General features: G+C 36.6%; 4 protein-coding genes across 4 annotated transcripts; 2 read left to right on the top strand and 2 right to left on the bottom strand.

Moving 5' to 3' along the window:
- LOC104716838 (F-box/LRR-repeat protein 15) lies at nucleotides 5226–10634 on the bottom strand. Its single transcript, XM_010434295.1, has 17 exons — nucleotides 10002–10634; nucleotides 9653–9893; nucleotides 9431–9563; nucleotides 9125–9224; nucleotides 8843–9040; nucleotides 8484–8754; nucleotides 8290–8388; nucleotides 8061–8149; nucleotides 7849–7948; nucleotides 7583–7753; nucleotides 7316–7468; nucleotides 7072–7232; nucleotides 6784–6982; nucleotides 6135–6586; nucleotides 5988–6051; nucleotides 5712–5798; nucleotides 5226–5616 (listed from the first exon to the last, which is right to left on the bottom strand). The coding sequence occupies exons 1-17, from the start codon at nucleotides 10373–10375 to the stop codon at nucleotides 5530–5532; spliced, it is 2979 nt and encodes a 992-aa protein (XP_010432597.1). The 5' UTR covers nucleotides 10376–10634; the 3' UTR covers nucleotides 5226–5529.
- Nucleotides 10629–11730, bottom strand: LOC104720002 (F-box/LRR-repeat protein 15-like). Its single transcript, XM_010437976.2, has 2 exons — nucleotides 10816–11730; nucleotides 10629–10707 (listed from the first exon to the last, which is right to left on the bottom strand). Exons 1-2 carry the CDS (start codon nucleotides 11187–11189, stop codon nucleotides 10629–10631), a joined length of 453 nt encoding a protein of 150 aa, XP_010436278.1. The 5' UTR covers nucleotides 11190–11730.
- LOC104716837 (probable pectinesterase/pectinesterase inhibitor 44) lies at nucleotides 13695–17527 on the top strand. The gene is made up of 5 exons (XM_010434294.2): nucleotides 13695–14053; nucleotides 15671–15799; nucleotides 15908–16378; nucleotides 16482–16805; nucleotides 16963–17527. Exons 1-5 carry the CDS (start codon nucleotides 13771–13773, stop codon nucleotides 17334–17336), a joined length of 1581 nt encoding a protein of 526 aa, XP_010432596.1. The 5' UTR covers nucleotides 13695–13770; the 3' UTR covers nucleotides 17337–17527.
- On the top strand, nucleotides 19177–21181 carry LOC104720001. The gene is made up of 3 exons (XM_010437975.1): nucleotides 19177–19263; nucleotides 19382–20179; nucleotides 20531–21181. The coding sequence occupies exons 1-3, from the start codon at nucleotides 19177–19179 to the stop codon at nucleotides 21179–21181; spliced, it is 1536 nt and encodes a 511-aa protein (XP_010436277.1).

The raw sequence follows: 21366 nt of genomic DNA, 5'->3' as shown, positions 1-21366 counted from the left end.
TCCTCTCTCTTTCATCTCTTTAGAGCCGATAATCGGTGAATTTTTGTCTCAAGCCTCAATCCATTGAATTGAGAGTCTGTTGAATTCAGAGAAAAGATGAGTCGGAAATGGGTTTCTAATCTGGCGTTATCACCATCCAAGCGACGTCGGTGACAACTTCGAATGATATTTCGTTCCTCAAACTCAAACACCAAACCTGAAAATTATTGAAATATCTGAGTGTGGTTCAAGGACGTTCCAATCTTGTCCTATGGGTACACATATCTTTGATTTGAAGTGTAGATCTTTGATATCGTCTGAATTAAGAATAGATATTAGAAAAATAGAGTATTCTGATTTGGTAATTGATTAGTAAAATTAGGGTTCTTTCAATTGGGTATTGATGTTAGGAAAATTAGTGTTTACCGTTGTTAGCAGCTTGAGAATTTGATGAGTTGATGGTTCAATGATTTAGCTTTGATGTGTGTCTTCTTAATTATAGTGTTGAAATTTAGCTTTGATGTGTGTTTTACCGGTTGAATCAGCGAATCAAGTGACTGATTCTCGGCTAGGGCTACCAAATCCGGATGCTATCTGCAGAACCTGTGGCAGCAAAGATCGAAAAGTTTGCGAAGGTATAGTAAAGAATCTGGTTTTGGCGATACTTAATCCATATTTCCTCAAGGAGATTGCTGCATTGCTCAACAAAATCTGTCATGGCTGTAAATACATTCATAAAAAGCAGTTTCAGGTTCATGAGTCTTTCCAAATCCTTTTATTGTGTGTTTTGGAACTACATTATGCAAATGTCGCCTTTGTTTGTTGTTAAAGATTACTTGAAGTAAGATCATGAGATAGATTCTCTTTTCATTTTCTATTTTCCATTATTGTTGCTATGAGTCGGATCTTGAAATTTATGAAAGGCGGGTCTTCCTCCTAGTGGGCTTCCCTCGTGAGTCACATGGAAGTAGACAAGGTAGAGATATCAGTTTTCTTGCTCTTAACTTCTATAAGAAACTAAACTTCTGTTATAGTGATCTTTTTCTTGCAGCTTGCTTTCACATGATCGACTGATACGGGAAAAGTTATAAGAAATAGCTTGAGCTTTGCACACTTTGCCCTCTTCTTTAACCAGTTTCTGTTATCTTAAGCTGTTTTTTTTTGTTTTTGCAGGTGAATGTGTGTTTGATAGACCTGTTAACTAGTCTTTGTTTTTTGCTGTCTTGGAGATGACCTCACCAAGTTAGTTTCAGACCCATACACAAGTAAGTTTCTCTCATACGCATTATGTTTTGCTGCCTTTCAATTGTGTGTATTCGGAAGAAAAATAAGAAGACAAGAGGAAGAATACAATAAGGCAATAAGACAAGAACAAGACAATGACATGGTGTGATATTCAGAACCACATATTGGGGGTTGAGCGTGACATTTCAATTTTATGATTCATGTGCATTTGTACCTTTGTATAGTAGAAATTGCATGTGATATATAATTTGATAGGATCACCACAAGTTTGGCAAACAATGTAAGCCACATGCTTCGCAAACAATAAACACCACAAGCATGAGACATATTTTCTTATATAAACACTTCGATAGGAATACCAAGTTATCTCAAACATCTTCTTTCACATAAACATTTCTATTTTATTTCTTCCACGAAAGTCTCAAGTCCACAAACATTTTCCTTTTCTTATTTATTCTAAGATGGCATCTTCTTCTCGTCCTAGTTTTTCAAAAATGATGGATGAATATTTTGATAATACTTTTGATAATGCTTTCGATCAAGCTTTGGATAATCAAGTTAATCAGCATGGTGATCTTGAAGAAGCAACCAATCCAAAGAAAAAAGAATCCACATTGAAAGAAAACGTGAAGAAGAGCATATCCGGTTATGGAACGATTATTTTAGTGAAGATCCCGTATATTCTCCTCAATTTTTTCGACGCTGTTATAGAATGAACATGGGATTGTTCATGCGTATTGTTGAACGACTCTCCACTGCCTTTCCATTCTTTCAACAAAGGCGAGATGCTACCGGAAGGTTCGATCTCTCGACACTACAAAAGATTACAGCAGCAATTGGTATAATGGCATATGGATGTCCAGCTGATGCGGTTGACGAATACCTCCGGCTTGCTCCAAGCACGACGCTTTCATGCTTGGAACATTTTGTTGAAGGAATCAATGATTTATTTGGAGATGAGTATCTAAAGAGACCCACACCGGAAGATTTGCAACGACTACTTGATATTGGAGAGTTTCGGGGATTTCCTGGGATGATAGGAAGCATCGACTGTATGCATTGGGAGTGGAAGAATTTCCCGACCGCATAGAAAGGTCAATATACACGTGGGTCTGGAAAGCCAACAATTGTTTTAGAGGCTGTAGCTTCACAAGATCTCTGGATATGACATGCGTTTTTCGGACCTCCAGGTACATTAAACGATATCAATGTTCTTGATCACTCACCTGTTTTGATGATATATTACACGGTCAAGCTACTAAAGTGAAATATAGTGTCAACGGCCACGAGTATCATATGGCTTACTATCTCACAGATGGTATTTATCCAGAATGGGCTACTTTTGTCAAATCTATTCCACTTCCACAAGATCAAAAAGCATCCTTATTTGCTTTACATCAAAAATTTGTATGTAAAGATGTCGAGCGTGCTTTTGGAGTATTGCAAGCTCGATTTGCCATAGTCAGAAACCCTGCTCTTTTTTGGGATAAGGCAAAAATTGGAAAGATAATGAGAGCGTGTATCATACTGCACAATATGATAGTAGAAGACGAACGAGATGGATACTCAGGATACACCGAGTTTAATGTGTTAGAATTCTCACAAGAACAATCTGACAGAACTTCACAAGTGGATGCCACATATTCTGTGGAACCTTCAAACTTCACCGATATGATGATCACTCGAAATGATATTCGTGATAGAAAAAGACATCGACGATTGAAAGCTGATTTGGTTGAGAATATATGGCAAAAATTCGACACAAGTCAAGATTATAATTAATCGTTTTTTAATATATGGCAATGCAATAATTTATGTTTTAAAAATTGCTTATAAATTTCAACCAACCAAATTGTACTTGACATATTTTAATTTACAAATTATTTTTTTTTTAATTTAAGAACCCAAAATTAGGATCTTACCATTGGAGCATACAATTTTACAGTTTAAAAAAAAAATTAACTTCATTATTTCTAATTATTATAATTAAAAAACGTACTTAAAATCCTTTTTTAACACTCCACCATTGAACTTGCTCTTACTCTTCTGCTAAACTGGTTAACACAGCGATATATGCATTAAACTGGTTTGAGCTAGGAATGCATAAGCATAAACAAAAATTAGATGAAACTCGTTAATTTACCCAAGAGAATTGTAGTAAAAAAAATATATATAATTGGTAGGTACAAAGTCGTATGTCAATCATTAGATTCAGGCTTTTAACACTTGTAGAATCTAAATCTTGGATTTTTCAGTCTTTCTTTGACTAGATAGATGTCTGCATCTATATTATTATATCTATATTATTATTTTTGAAGTACATTTTGTGTTATTTTGTGTTATGCCTTTTGAAGTTTTGGTTATTTAATTTATTTTATTTACAACATTAACCCCTAACTATTTTCCTAAAATAACAATTCTTGGAAACTCATTTAATGGAACTATATTAATCGAACAAATTTATTTACACTTATTGCCATAATAAGCTTGACACCATCTAAACTTTCTGATGTTTCCAAACACAATTCTACGCATTAAATTTTTAATTCCATAAAAATCTTCAAACCTATTTTAGTAGATCTTTAGAGACTGTATGATCTCTTAAATTTAAATGACACAACCGAGTTTGAGTAACAAATGATTACAATCGCAATAATTATTATAACGTTAATAAAGTTCATAAAAACGAGAACCCAACTTTTAGAAACTCAATAATCGGGTATATTTAACTTTAGCATCAAGAAAAACATTTAATATAGTATATACTGTGTTAAGAAACTGAATATTATTCTGCGATAATGCTATCAACTCAAATAGGAAAACACTAAAATCTCTCTTTTATTGCTACGGATCGTAAACTCCTTGCTCATCAAGCATTTTCCATGTATGAATATCAACTTCACAAACGAAACACAACACACAACCAAAACCACTGATATGACGGTTTTGAAACACGGGTTAATCCACTAATATGACAGTTTGTTGTTATATAGCGAGACATGTTATTAACATGAAGATTTGAATTAACATTAGTATAAATATAAAGTATTATTAATTCGGTTTTGAAACATGGGTTAAATCTTCATTTAATTATTTGGTCAATACCACTAATATAAGGATATTAAACATATTAAATCAGGGTAATTTAACTAAAATTTTATAAAACAATTAAATCATTGATAAAATTGTGACTTAATCCGACAATAGCTTATAAATTACATATTTATGTATTTATTTCCCCTATTATTGTTCTAATAATTGACATTCAAACAAAATTATTATTTAATTAAATAAAACAAACTAAATATAAAAAATAAAAGAATTAAAATGTTATTATTTAAAAAAAAATTGTCCTGCGGTGTACGGCAGATTAAAATCTAGTTATATTAATTTTTGCATTTCCAATTTGGTATATTTTCTTCCTGGATTTGTAAGATGTATTTCCATTTGTTGGTTCGTAAATAATATTCTCTTGATATTTTTCCTATTGGACAATCTTCAATATTTTGTTTTCGTTATTTTTTAAACTACTTATCAATCACACTCCCCTTTATGATCTCTAGTGGAGACCGGTAGTTATGTGGTGTTTTCTCTTCACTCTATGGATTAAGAGATCTTTTATGAGAAACTTAAAGCCATTAGCTATATGCATGCCTCTGCATACATTAAGAAATAATTATTGTTACAACGAATTCTCCAACTACTAGTTCCACGATCAAGATGTCCTTTAATCTCATTTAGTATCTATCTTTTAGGTTCTTAGCTCTGTTTGAGACTTTGAGCTTAGAACCAACTTAAACCAATTTTGACACTTCGACTGTATACAGAAGACTCAAACTTACCCACTCTTTAGTTTGACCCTATATATTTTTACGTTTTAGAAGAGAAAAACGCCGGAGATATCAAAAAGGTAAAGAAAGCATTGCAATTGAACCAATCATCTCTTCAGACTAGTACCAAGTACAAGTTCGACAAACAATTCTTGATTGAAACTTAATAGGGATAGTAAGTCCATATGGATCAATGCTTACAAGGCCTATTGATAAGGCAAATAGAAGAACTACATATAACAGTAGCAACATTATCATGAATCACAAACACCAAATATTAATGTTGTTAGGTTTGTGTCATCACACAAGCAGACTAAGGAGGCCACAGTATGAGCTCCAGAGGCCTATATGCACTACTGAAACTCATGACTTGGGCCCATTTACATCCCAAATACCACACAACACAACACAACACATTACATTATTTCTATAATCTGCAGAAAAAATTGTATATAATAACATTCCGCGCAAAACCCTAATCTTGCAAAAGATTCGGACTGCTGAAGACGCGTTTCAAACTAGGGCACACTGTTCGAAACTTTGTCATGCTCACCGAGGATATCTATTAATCACCAAAACAAGGTTATAATTGTTACATCAAAATGAATTAGTTCCTAAGTTTTGATATCAAAGTAAACACTCATTAATTGTAAGTACCTTTGGACAGAAACGGAGATCCAATGTCTCGAGTGAGCTGCATCCTGATATTGCCGCTTCAACTCCTGCTTCGTCCATGTTACAAGACTACCAAAGAAAAAGGTACCAAAATGTATTTACTATTTAGTGATAACATATGTAAAAGTAATTCTGTCTATGAACAGATATCCATGTTTAACTCATATAAACACATATACGGAGTTTATTAAACTAGCTTCAAGAAAAACCGAGACAAATACAATATAAACAGATACCAGTTATCGGGCAGAAATATACCTGAAGAAAGAGACTAGCCAATCTTGGACAGCCAAGCTTCAATACTTCCAGAGAGCAACAGTTGCTAGACAATTCATTTCGATTTGAAATGGAATTAGCAATAGAATAACGAACATAAGTTATATAATAAATGCAAAAGCCTCATACCTTAGATTAAGTAAAACAAGGTTGGAACAGGCGAGATCAACCTCCTTCAGATTGACCGATAACGAAAGGTTCAGCGTTGATAAATGGTAAAAGCAAGCAGCAGGTGGTATTAACACTTTTCTGATATTGGGGCAACCCACACAGTTTAGGTTTTGCAGTAACCGATTGGATGTTTCAGCTGGTTCCTGGGTATTCTCACTACAACTATAGACCCCCAAATAATCAAATAGCTGTACACTGGTTGAACCCCAATCGAGGTCATGCATATTTACACAGCCGTTCAAGCTCAAATGAGTCAAGTGTGTGCAGCATGCAAGTAGATCATCTATCGCAGTCTGACAAAGAGTTCCATAAGACAGGTCCAGCTCTTCAAGTGCCGGTAAAGCACCTTCTTTGTATAGTGGCTCCAGTGATGAGTCAGTGAGATATTTGCAGGCTTGTAATTTTAGCACCTAAACAATAAAATGTCAAAGAAATCCCAAAAGTAATATGATAATATGATAGGAATAGACATGAATGGATGATGATATACAAAGAATGCACCCAAAATAACTCACAACTTTCTCATTGACAGTTGATAAATATATGCTCTAATGCTGACAGAAAGGAAAAACATTCAGCATCATACAAGTCAAAATGCCTTAATTACCTTCAGCTGAATGCAGGACTTAAAGACAGGCTCCAAATTCATCAAGAAAGTGTATGATAAATCAAGAACAGTCAAATTTGGGAGCCCGTTCAAGGAAGACAAGCCATCGGGGCCAATAGAAGGGCAAGACATTAGCACCAGTGACTCAATTAGTGGGCAGGAAGCAGTGGTTGCAGACAGACAGTCATCCCTCAGTTGACTGGAAAAGGTAATGAGGTAAATTGATTATCAGCACCATAATATCAGTCACACAAATGGAAATTAAAAAAAAAAAAAAAAGATATTTACCTGCAGAAAGACGCATCTAAAGATGTCAATAGAGGACATATAATGATTGCGTCAGACAGTACACCGCAACCTTTCAGTTCAAGAGACACCATATAAGGTGCTTCAATATTGAGCACACTCAGTTTTGGGCATATTCCTAAATTCAGAGACCGGAGCGCGACCTATTCACAGCCAGAAGGGAGAAGTAAGAAATCGATTAATTAAGATAAGTTAGCTATTTGATATGAGAAAAAGCAACACTCACAGGCTGGAATAATGCAGTTTCGAGATGATCACATCCATCTAAACAGATCTGCTCTATGCGAGGGCACTTCAACTCAAGAGAAGTAACAGCACGACAGCCAACAAGGGAAAGACTTGATAACGATGAATTGCAGAACCGCACTGCTGTTAAGCTCTACAAGAATGTTAAAAAAAAAATAGAAACGTTTAGGAACCAGTAAAAATATCATTCTGCTATCCAATGCAGGCAATAGCTATAGAGAAAAAAAAGGAAGAAACTGTATCATACCTCACAGTTGTCCAGAATTAATGATTTCAGCATTGGGCATCCACCATTATCACTAAATATTTCACAAACAGTATTGGACAATGATTCACAATCAGAGAGATCCACTTCTTGCAAGGAATGGCATTGCAGAACTAATGTTGTCAAATTCTCCTGTTTCTGAAGAGCTAATCGCTGCAACAAAATGAAGAAATATTCACGGGTTTTTAGATCAGAAATCCTAATTAAAATGCCAGGAGTAACAAAATCATAATTAATTAAGTGCATACTTGAAGGGAGTTGGAAGTGATTGTGATACGGCGAAGCGCTGGGCAGTTTGAAACAGTGATTGACGAAAGCATGGTGCTGTGCAAGTTCAGATCTGTAAATCTGTTAAACACAGCAAAGAGGGATATATGAGTGAAATAATAGCATAAGATAAAAAGAAAGGCATCACAATAAAATTTGTAGGTTGAAAGCAAACCAAAGATGAGAGCTATACTTGCGGCAATGGACTAGGCTTATACTCTGCAAACGTGAGAGATGCAAAGATACAGATGTCAACAGATTGCAATTGTCAAGCTCCAAAACCTGCAATAGAGTATATGGTTAGGTTTACCCAACTGAAATTTTGGTCTTCGTTTAAAGGTTGTAGAACAATAAGCATGTGGGTGTGGAAAAAAAAAGAGGTTGGTGGAAAAACACATAGTTAAAGGTTGTAGCACACGAACCTCTAGTGCAGGACTATTAGCAATCCAAGTCATAGACGCGGATGTTATACCCTCACAGCTATGCAGCTTGAGAACAGTCAACAATGGAAGATGTACCGACTATAAAGAAGAAAAGGGCAATCTGAGTCAGAAAAAAAGGAGAATGAGAGACAACAGAAAGGGAGGGAGCGAAGCAGGTAGATAATAAGACCAACCTCAAGAGATATATTGGGGCAGTATGAAGCATTAAGAATATGCAGATTAGCACAAGCCTGCGCTATTTCACGCAAAGTTTCATCACTGACACAGGAACAGTTTGAAACGTCTAGTGACTCTAACTGAGGACACGAAGTGGCCGCTGAACGGATAGCAGCATCCAAGAGCTTATGACATGAGGCTATATCAAGAAGTTGGAGGAGTGGACAGTTAAGCATCGCCTGTGACATATTGCTTCTTTTTAATGATAAAGACCTGAGCTGCGGACACCTAAAAGATAGAAAAAATAATATTAATTAAGAATGAAACACACATAAACGATTAAGAATAAAACGATATGATTAAAAAACAAAATCACCTGATAGACAAGCGCATAACGCGGCATTTCGTAATTTTGAGTTTGCGTAGCCTATCATGAACCAGGTGTATTTCCTGAGCACCATTTCCCAGAAGAGCCTCATTTACAGTCACACTCCTCAACATATTACACTCTCCCAATGCCTGGAAAAAGTTTTCACTGATATGACCCTTTCCTATAGTTAAGACCTCAAGATACCTGAAACATATCAAAAGCATTCCGATGGATACATAGTAACTTAATTTTATAGAAACCATATCTGAGGCTAAATAATACAGATACCTCAAAGAGGTAGCGGCTTTCATAGCCAGAGCGTTAACAGCAGGAGCACCATAAACATTCACTTCGGTAGCATTGGGATAGCGACCACACATGCTTTCAACTGCAAATAAAGCAACCGGAAGTTATATTTTCTATCCAATGTATATTAATGTCCTCCAAATCTCAAATTATTTTAAGGTTTCCACAATCACCAGTTGTTTAACATGTTTTACAAGAAATTTTAAACAAAGGACCTAGTTTATTTTCTTCAAACGCCAAATAACAAAAAAGACAACTTTAACATATCATGTATGCAAAACAACTTACATTGTTCGATAGAAATCCTGATATTTTCAAAGTTCAAGACCTTCCAGAAATCCTCATGCGCACTAGCTACTCTCCACTGCCGACATACCATTGCAGAGCGACAAAGGTCGACATGATTCAAGAACGAGAATACCTGCAAGAAAAGAAATTTACAAAAAAACTAGTAAGAAAGAAAAGGAAACCTAGGTATTTATATAAAAATGCAAACAAAAAAACGCATACCATATGCAAGAGGTCATCAGTCAAATCAATATGAACTTCAAAATCTTCAGCGTCTGAAGAACCGTTATCATCTCCATCATCTTTTCTCCCATCTTTCCGACTATAATTCAAGATGAAATTCTGGCAGAACATATCAGTATCCGACCGGGAAGAAGAGGCTATGCCAAAACTAACAGTTCTCTCCACTAACGAACCAGAATTCCCAGCATCTGAAGATACCTTCGAAACCGACCTGCACTCACTGTAATTGAACTTAACCGTCACTGATCAAGATCCACTTTTAAAAACAAAAAAATCTTCTTTCGAAGGAAAACGAAGCCAAGAGAAAGGAGTTAGAGAGAGAACTCACGGAAGCCCAGAGTACACTTTGGCACGCTTGTGATGCGAATCATGATCAGCTTCCTCCATCGTACTATCCTCAGCAGCAGCAGCAGCAGCAGAAGGCGCAGCATTGCTACTCTCTCCTTGAACTAACTGATGTAGTCGAATCTCAGAGGTCCATAAGCGTTCCAATTCAGCGGCTTCACCTTCTTCCTCCCTCGCCAGCATCTCCGCACACAGCCTCCAGCTTGAGACTCTTGTTGCCCTCTCGTTTTCACCAAAATCGCCATCGCCGTTATTGTTGTTCTCCATGGCCGTTGCTAAAGAAGATTGTTTCTTCACTCTGCCGCTGTTTACGTCTTCCTCTTCGTCGGTGAAGCAAGAGAAACACCAAATCCTCATGCACCTCTCAACCCCACCTCCTCCCTTGGGTCTCGATCTACCACATTAATTGAAAACCTTGCCACCAAAAAGAACCAGAATTTGGGAAAAAGTAACAAAATTGTACAAGGCCCAGATCGAATTCAGAGAAGACAGAATTGAGACTCTAATCTTGAAATTGAAAAGTATGAGAAAGGAAAAGATCAAAACGCTTAATCTGAATTTAAGATTAGGGTTTGAGAGAAATGGAAAAAAAAAAGAGGGTAAAATCGGATCAGATCTTGCGNGTTCTCTCCACTAACGAACCAGAATTCCCAGCATCTGAAGATACCTTCGAAACCGACCTGCACTCACTGTAATTGAACTTAACCGTCACTGATCAAGATCCACTTTTAAAAACAAAAAAATCTTCTTTCGAAGGAAAACGAAGCCAAGAGAAAGGAGTTAGAGAGAGAACTCACGGAAGCCCAGAGTACACTTTGGCACGCTTGTGATGCGAATCATGATCAGCTTCCTCCATCGTACTATCCTCAGCAGCAGCAGCAGCAGCAGAAGGCGCAGCATTGCTACTCTCTCCTTGAACTAACTGATGTAGTCGAATCTCAGAGGTCCATAAGCGTTCCAATTCAGCGGCTTCACCTTCTTCCTCCCTCGCCAGCATCTCCGCACACAGCCTCCAGCTTGAGACTCTTGTTGCCCTCTCGTTTTCACCAAAATCGCCATCGCCGTTATTGTTGTTCTCCATGGCCGTTGCTAAAGAAGATTGTTTCTTCACTCTGCCGCTGTTTACGTCTTCCTCTTCGTCGGTGAAGCAAGAGAAACACCAAATCCTCATGCACCTCTCAACCCCACCTCCTCCCTTGGGTCTCGATCTACCACATTAATTGAAAACCTTGCCACCAAAAAGAACCAGAATTTGGGAAAAAGTAACAAAATTGTACAAGGCCCAGATCGAATTCAGAGAAGACAGAATTGAGACTCTAATCTTGAAATTGAAAAGTATGAGAAAGGAAAAGATCAAAACGCTTAATCTGAATTTAAGATTAGGGTTTGAGAGAAATGGAAAAAAAAAAGAGGGTAAAATCGGATCAGATCTTGCGAGGGAGAGAGAGAGAGTGGAGGCTTATTGTGTGCTTTCTTTAGTCTTTAAAAACAAAAAACAAAAAGGTGGTCGTCGATGGATACAAATCCGACGATTCGGAAGAAGAAGGGAAAAAAATCGGGGCGAAAACGGAAAGGGATATGAAGAGAAATCAAAAAGACAAAACTAATCGGGAAACACAGCTCGTCTTTGGTTCTTGCTTCACCGTTGTTTTGTTCAGGAAGGACCATCTCGAAACGGTGTCGTTTTGGTGACAATAAGTAAACTGTGTACTGTGTGTGTAAAGTAGATACTCTGTCTGAAAACTCTGAATACGATGTTTTAGTAAGTTCCTCCTACGATAAATCAGTTAAGAGACACAATGGTGTGTATGTGTATGTTTCAGTCAAAATACACCTGGTCAAACGAAATCACGTCACGTGAGCACGAGCGTAAGCATAAGACGGTCAGTGGGTTAGCTCGAGCCATATTGTAGTAATAAGGTTTGAATTGTTGCTTCTTACACTCTGTACTAGATAGTTCGTACTAACATTTTAGTATAGAGTGGAATAGATTGTAGTATGAAGTAAATATTAGTATGCACAACACCATACTATTATGAATAGTAAAAATCAGACTATAGTATGGAGTGATATGTACAAAGGATTTAAATTATTTTAATAATATTTTTATCATAATTAATAATAATTATTACAAGATATATTTAGAATTATAAATCAAAATTTATCATTTCAATTATCCCATAACATAGAGTTCAACAAAAAAAAAATAGCTTTCTAAGATAAGAATTATAAGTCAAAAGCTATTATTTTGATTATCCCATAATAATATTATTTCGATTATGGAGATAAATAGTTTATTCAAAACAAAATTAAATTTTTAAGATTGAAGAGAAGAGAGTTCTCTCTCGTAGCTCTAGTTTTTATTTTTGGGAATTTTATTTTGTGGATTTTTAATACTTATGAATGATCATATGTATACACATTTTTCAAAAGTACAAAGAAACACAAATTTGACCAATGAGAACAAAAAACTTGAATCCAACTAGTTAAGAATCATGTTTTAATCCAACTTTCACTTTTGGTATGGAATTGGTATAGAGGTTTTAAGGAGTAAACCGAAAAAATTGGACCAATAGTACAATTTCCATAGTACGCAGTTTCTTTTTCAATTGCAGACCAGTATGGAGTTTTATAGTATGGAGTAGTGCATACTGGCTGAAATTGTGAATGGTGAATTTACTGCAGATTGGTCCGACTTTAGTCCGGTCCGGAGCAGATTAGACAACCATTCAAAGCCTATATCTTCTGGATGAAAAGTAAATACTAATACAGTTACAGTAAGAAAACTTGTCGAGTCTTCTTGTTTAAAGTTTGGAGATCTGGTAATCAAGAAAAGTTATCCCAGTAAAAAAAAATCTACAGTGCTGTCAATTTTGTACCATCTTAAACCCTTATAAATATGATTATATTTATTGTGCAATTTAATCTCCTTCAGTTTCCAACGAAACACCCATATTGAAATTGGGCTTAATGTCTCCTTATGGCCCAATGGCCGTTTCTTCTTTGTGACTAGGTCACGTGACTCTTTGACTCCCTTATTAGCGTCTCTTGACTTTTTTCCATGGTTAACAAAATAAGCAAGGCACTAGTAGTAAACTTATCGTATACTGTAATTGGATGGCAGATCGGTTAAACAAATATTTCCTTGATCTAGATTCTTTCTTGCCCTAGAAACATTCAGTTTTCCTGGAATATCTTAAGAGAGTTAACTTAGTCGACAGCTAGCTAAATTATGAACTTGTTTACGATTCTATCAATAGTATACGTCATTCAATAAAAAAAAAACTAAAAACGTAAGATAATAATAACACAGGTGGAGTTACAATTAAGAATTGATATGACGGTGAATGTGTGAAACAGCTGCATCCGAGAGCGCTAGTGCCGATACGACCGAAGTTGAGAATAACATTGAATGTGTGGGACGGTTGAGTTATAATTAAGATACATTACATCATAAATATATTATTGAAAATATCAACGATGAAGGAACGCAAACGTTGGGTGGGATCATGAAATTAAGTCCCTCAATTAAAGATTTTTAGTAGACTAACTGTTTAGAAGTAGACAGAGAGGTAGTTGGAATTTAATACACCTCCTCTTTTTATAGGACACTGACTCAAGAACTTCATATCATAAATAAAAAAACACACAAACTTTTTTTTTTCTTTTTCTAGTTATTTTATTTATATTATTGCTACAAACTTAAGGTAGCTTTAAAAAAAAAACGAGAGAGAGAGACAGAGAGAAGAAAAATGTCATTCTTGAAGTATTTCTTAATCTTCTTGATCATGTCGGGTCTGTGTGTGTCATCAGAGAATATGCAATACGAATACTTGAAAGTTCCGGCGAGCGAGTTTGTGGGCTCCATAAACACAATAGTGGAAGTGATAAGACAAGTGAGTACGATTTTGTCTCAGTTTGCGGATTTCAGTGGAGATCGCCGGCTGCAGAATGCGGTTTCCGATTGCCTTGATCTGCTTGACTTTTCTTCAGAGGAGCTGAGTTGGTCTGCTTCTGCTTCTGAGAATCCAAAAGGTACTCACCTTAAACTCTATAGTTTACAACATTTATCGAGTTTTATCGCATCCATTTATTGTTGGAAACTTTGAATGCATGATCTTTTTTTACTCCACTTGTGGATGTAATTTTCTGATCATGAGGTCCCGAAATTATTGTTATCAGATTGAAAAACGGTTGGATAAAATCAATACATGCTTAAGTGAGATTTGTAAAAATGATAATCAAATTGGAGTACAATGAAACAAGATAATACTACTTATAGATATGCTTTTTACCGGTTAATGAAAACTAGGAAAAATGACGTTTGTGATAACCGGTTGCTAGCTATGAATAGAAAGAGTGAGCCATGATTTTGATCAAACGCCAACATAATATTTGGTTCAAACTAACGCTTTTGAACAAGGAAATAACACCTTACTATCTGATTAGCGGTTAAAGTCTTTTTCACATTACACATCAGACATACAAAGTAACAAATATATAGGTAAAGGCCAAAGGGTAGAGACTAATGTGACGTATAAGACCTTAATGGAATTTGAGTCTTTTTCATACAAATACATATAAAACAGCAGTAACAATCTATTTTTGCAACACATGATATACACCTGTACAACTCGACTGGTTTGGACTTTATCTAGTTAGATTCTCCACGACTCTAATAAATGATGATTTGATACCATAGAATATATTATCGTTTATGTATCATGGTGTTAAATGCTACCATAGTCTCTATAGTAAGGCATCTCATTGACATTTTTATATTGCACTTGCTGCATTTAATTTGAAAGCCGTAACGAATTGATTGCGATACGGTTATTAGGTGGTTCTTTGACCGGATATAATCCTATTATACTATTATATCCAATTTTTTTTTGGACAACATACTATTATATCCAACTAATGCTACAATTTTTACCAAATTTATTGAATTATATGTGTATATTATACTCCATCCGTTTCAAAATATAAGATGTTCTAGCTAAAAGCACGCATATTAAAATGAATTTACTTTTAAAAAGTTCAGCCAATCATAAACAAGACTGCATAATATAAATATTTAGAAAATACTAAAATAATCTAAAAATTGCATAAAAAATTGAAAACATCTTATATTATAAAACAAAAAAACATTCCTAAAATATCATATATTATGAAACGGAGGGAGTATAATTTATCCTCTTTGTTATTTCAGCTTAGACAAAGTAAATAATTTTTTTTTTATGAGCTTAAACATCTAATATGTGTGCAGGCTATATAATTAAAATAGGAACGGTTTAGTCTGTGAAATAATTACCAAACACTATCTATTAAATAAAATTTTGTTTCTAAGACTGTATATATCAGTAAAAAACAAATTATGTGGTCGTAGTTTGAGTGTTTATCAGGTGATGATGTTATATCAACATTGTGCATTTTCGTTGCTGAAACGAAAGCAAATTCTACAATCATTATAGTAAATGGCATGTGGGTAGTAGGGACACAGAACGTGGATTCAAAATTTTAGATTTCAGCGTAATAAATATAAGTGTGAATATATGACTAGGAACGAATGATAGTGCTAAAATATAAGAACAGTATATCAAAGTGATCAAGAGAACTGAGAATGCGTGTGATGATTTTGAATGGGACCAGGTAAGGGTAATGGAACAGGGAACGTGGCATCGGACACAAGGACATGGTTAAGTGCTGCACTATCCAACCAAGACACTTGTAGGGAAGGCTTCGACGGTACCTCTGGTCTCGTCAAATCCCTTATCGCTGGTAATTTAATCATTTTCTTATTCCATTCTTTATTGTACTAATCAATCTCACATTCAGTTTTAATTACGTCCGGTTTGATTCAGATTGGTTTATAATGTATGATTTCAGGCAGTCTCGATCAACTATATTCTATGCTTAGGGAATTGTTACCACTTGTTCAAACTGACGAGAAACACACCAAGCCTATTTCTAAACCTGGCCCAATTGCTAAAGGACCAAAGGCCCCACCGGGCCGCACACTCAGAGACACCGACGACGACGAAAGCCTTCAATTCCCAGACTGGGTCAGATCGGACGATCGTAAACTATTAGAATCAAACGGTAGGAGTTACGACGTTAGTGTAGCACTGGATGGGACAGGCAACTTCACAAAGATAATGGACGCCATTGAGCAAGTTCCTGATTATAGCTCGACACGTATCGTCATATACATTAAAAAGGGTTTATATTTAGAGAATGTGGAGATCAAGAAGAAGAAGTGGAACATCGTAATGTTAGGTGATGGTATCGATGTGACAATTATTTCTGGTAACCGCAGCTTCATCGACGGTTGGACCACTTTCAGATCAGCTACATTCGGTAATATATAAGATTACTTTTGTTGTTAATTCATGTTTTCATAATAGTAATTATTTTAATAATACTGATGGATTTGAAACATTGTGTGACACAAATAATTCAGCGGTAAGCGGAAGAGGATTCTTAGCGAGAGATATAACGTTCCAGAACACAGCGGGGCCAGAGAAGCATCAAGCGGTAGCACTTAGGTCAGACTCTGACCTCTCTGTTTTCTACAGATGTGCGATGAGGGGTTATCAAGATACACTCTACACGCACACCATGCGTCAGTTCTACCGTGAGTGTACCATCACGGGAACAGTAGATTTTATATTTGGGGATGGGACTGTTGTGTTTCAAAACTGTCAAATTTTGGCTAAGAGAGGACTCCCTAACCAAAAGAACACCATCACTGCACAAGGCCGTAAAGATATGAACCAACCCTCAGGTACTTTGCTTAGTTAGCCACTCTTCTTGAGTCTCTTTCTTATGTTTGTAGACATCCTCAATCTTTCAAACTTATGTCCTGATCAATTTTCTTAAACCATTGGTGAAAGCCACAGAGTTTTAAAATTTGAAACCTTTTAAATTTTGCTCAACTTCAGGATTCTCAATTCAATTCAGCAATATCTCGGCAGACGCAGACTTGGTCCCATACCTAAATACGACACGGACGTATTTAGGAAGGCCATGGAAGCTATATTCAAGAACAGTTTTCATTAGGAACAACATGAGCAACGTTGTGAGACCCGAAGGATGGCTCGAGTGGAACGCTGACTTTGCATTGGACACACTCTTCTACGGAGAGTTCATGAACTACGGGCCTGGTTCAGGACTTAACAGCCGAGTCAAATGGCCTGGTTACCACGTATTTAATAACTCGGACCAGGCTAACAACTTCACAGTTTCTCAGTTCATTAAAGGAAATCTTTGGCTGCCTTCTACAGGGGTAACGTTTAGTGATGGCTTGAATATCTAAAATGGCTCGGTGTTTCTATTGTGAATGATTCTGTTTTTGTTCCTTTATATTTTTGTTTTGTGTTTTCTTGTAATGTTCTTTTAAGTTGGTTTTGGAAAAATATTGCTACAAGGGGACAGTTTATGGGGTGATTAAGCCAATCGGTTGAAGTTGAACCGATCATATTACATTATTACTGATATGGTTGAATATATTTTTGTACGTTATAAAACAAAACAAAAAAAACATTTATTTTTCGTTATAAAATATTTCACATTGGTATTGGATTCTACCAAACTTGTATCAAGCTAAGGCATACAAGCAACAAAAATAAATTATGTATGAATAATTGAATATAAAACTAAATAGGGTCAATTTAATTTGTGTATAATTAACGTTAATGCGAGACATAAAATTGAATGAAAGTTGCAGGTTTAACTAGGGAATTGACTAGTAAGTACTGTATATTTGACCACAATGTAACTAGTATGTAACTAGTATAGTATCTTTGGTGACTTCAGGCGGGAAAATAGAAACCCGTTGTTTTGGGGGTTAGAGGGAGATAATACCGGTTGTCAGGTGAAATGCTCAACAGATTACGTGTTGCATTTCGAACCTTGCGATTAGGGATAGCAAATCTCATATGATATCTTCTCTTCAGTAGGATTGACGTGATAGATGATGTAGCCGTTATTTTGTGTTTGTGGTAGCTAGGGATTTAAAGTGTGGAGTAATGATGTTTTGGACGAGTTAATTGAAGCAACCAGTTATATTAGACGTAGTGAAATGATAACGAAGTGATGTAGATTACACAGCCGAGTAAAATAAGTTGTAAAAGCTTACAATAGTTGCGTAAAAGGATTACATTTCTGACCGTTAGTTTGGCCCGGTTTTGATGGACCAAGATATTGACCCGCTTAAACCGTCCGGTTTAAAATTCTAATTTTCGTATTTGTGAAATGTGAAGTTGTGAACACATGAATACCGGAAAAAAAAAGAAAAAAAAAACTGATGGCAAAGAAGGAGATTTTTTTATGCCTAGGGAAAGTAAGTGCCAGGTGGAACCCTAAAGTGGGTCTCAACTCTCAACGACAGGTACAGATACTGCGCCGCGGATATATCTCTCTACCCAATGAAAAGTGGCGTGACATTTTTCTACCCTACGAATATGACTGATACAACAGAGGATAACAAAGGCTACTCAGTGAAATGATTGCTTTTAAAGAAGAAGAGAGTAAAATTATGGCGTCAAATATATATTAAGTTATAAACAGATGAATCATGTATATGTTTCGAACCCCTACTCTACTATATAAACACCGTTTACACTTGTTAACATTCCAAAATTGAATTGAAGGAGAGAGACACCTAACTTCCAGATAAAAAGTAAGTGCTCTGTCTTCATCTGCTTTTTAACCTTTGATATAAATATTATACAGTAATACCAAATGATTTCGCTTTTAATTTATGTGGACAGATGGCGGATCGACTAGTTCGCGTGGTCAACGGGAGATGGGCACAAACTTCCGATTGCGGTTGGATTTTCATAATCAATTCAAGAGATACTGTGAAAAAACTAAAAGTTCGTCACGGGGACGGGCTAACACGCAGTCGAGAGATTATCATGGATGAGTTTGGGCTCTCTCATGACGTGTACCTGACGTTTCAATGGCCAGAGTGGATGGATGTTGGTAGCGCCGCATGGAAACAGACTTGCCTTGTGACAGTGACAAACGACGAGACTATGGAAATATGCTTGGCTATGCATGAGGAGACGAGCGAGGTGCCACTATATCTCTCCGAACTGTCCGTTGAACAGTCAGTTGATGCTAATGCGTCATGAATCCTAGAGGAAAAAGTGATGGAAGAAGATGATGACTATGGCTTCAACTATTGGCAACAGTATGGTGATGGAGATGATGTATATGGAACATCATCTGCACTTGAGGTATGTAATATACTAATATACTAATATGCATATTAATTAATGATATGATATTTTGTGACAGAACTATAATATTAGCGTGATTGATTTTTTTTTAATACAATGACATTGAGGTTTGCAGACTGCAGTGGAGTACGAAGGCGATGATATATCTGTTGGACATGTCTTCACAAACAAACGTGATTTCCTAGCCAAACTTGCTGAATACGCAATGAATAGGCGTTTTCAATTCCATCGTATGGGAAAGAAGCTGACTACGTTGACCTGCATATCTGATTCGTGTCCATGGCGTGTGTATATTGTCAAGCTAGAAGATTCTGAAAATTACCAGATTACGAGTGCAAACCTAAGACACATATGCTCCGTTGAGGATGAGGAGGATCGTAGTGCATACCGTATACAGGCGAAAACCAACTTCTTAAGGAGCTTAAAAAAATCAAAGTTTGCTCAGGCGACTGATCTTCAAAAGCTTCTTTTAGACAATCACAAGGCGATGGTGTCTTACTGGAAAGCGTGGGAATCACAAGAACCTGATAACAGTTTCGCATTACTTCCTTCTTACTTCTATTGTCTGGGTCAGGCTTATCTCAGAACCATTACGCACCTCCATATGGAAACTAATAGGTTCAAATACCTCTTCTTAGCATTCTCATTCTCGTTGAGTGGGTTCGCATCCATGCGTCGTGTCATCATCCTTGATGCAGCTCCTATACGTGGGAGATTCGTGGGTTGCCTCCTAATCGCAAGCTGCCAAGATCCTAACTTTCAGGAATATCCATTGGCGTTTGGGATTGTTGACGGAGAAAATGACAAAGCTTGGGATTGGTTTTTCCGCATGCTCAATACGGTCATACCAGATAGTGATGATTTGGTATTTGTTTCGGAGTGGCATTCCTCAATTTGCGCTGGCATACGCCGGGTAAGTTATCGTAACGAATTTATGCATCTGTTACTGTAGAAAAGGTTTCAAAAGGTTACTATAGATATATTATGACATGGAGTTTAATTTATGTCAAACATATTTTTAGTATTTGGTTAGAGACTGTTATAATATATTGGTTGCTAGTTTGAGTTGCAAAGTCATTTAGACCGTCGCACAAATTAGTGAATTATGTTTTTGATAACAGGAGTATTTGTTCTAATAATGCTATCATTTAATAAGCCAGCCATGATATATAACTGTTCAGCGTATGTAATGCGTCCATTATGTGGATTCAAGAGAGTATAGCCGCCGAAAGTAACCACGAGTCTTTCGTTTTGTTGTAGCTAGGTATATCCTAAATCCTCGCATGGGGCGTGTGTGGTTCACTTGCACCGTGAGGTTTGCACTATCTTCAACAATCATGATCTTGCTGACCTTGTATCTGAAGCTGCTTGTGCATATCGTGTAGACGATTTTCATGCAGCCTTTGCCGAGATTGGTAGGATTGAGCCAGAGTGTGCAAACTATCTAGAGGGGATAGGTTTTTGCCATTGGACGCGGTCACATTTCATGGGTAACCGGTTCAATATTATGACGTGTGATGTTGCCAAATCTGTTAATTCCGTCGTAAAGGAAGCTAGAGAATTGCCCATAATACCGCTGCTGGAGTTTATCCGGACAACCTTGCTGACATGGTTCGCAGTGAGGCTAAAGGCTGTGAAGGCTGATATATCTTCATATCCTCCAAAGGTTCGCGAACGGATTTGCCAAAACTTAAAGATCTCCGAGGGGTTAACAACTCAGCGTGTTGATGCATTTGAGTACGATGTGAGGGGCGATTCTAGACGACGTTCATTCCATGTCAATCTAAAGCAAAGGACATGCACTTGCCGGGAGTATAATTTGTTGGGTATACCATGCTCGCACGCCATATGTGCCGCTGTGGCTGACGGCTATACGATCCATGAGCTTGTTGGTTTGGACTACACTACAGGCTAGCCGACAACACACGTTTATTTTTGCTTATGTTTGTGTTGTACTAAGCTATTTCTTCAATCATCTTTTGGGATCACGGAAAACTTTTTCTGTATGTACTATGTACTAATGTTGTGGCTATGCATCAATTGCTGTGTAATAGTGATGAACTGATCTCATCACCGCCAATACAAGTTATGTTATATTTG

This window comes from Camelina sativa, chromosome 10, assembly GCF_000633955.1.
Source record: "Camelina sativa cultivar DH55 chromosome 10, Cs, whole genome shotgun sequence".
NCBI lineage: Eukaryota > Viridiplantae > Streptophyta > Magnoliopsida > Brassicales > Brassicaceae > Camelina > Camelina sativa.
This window is presented reverse-complemented; position numbering and strand designations above follow the sequence as displayed.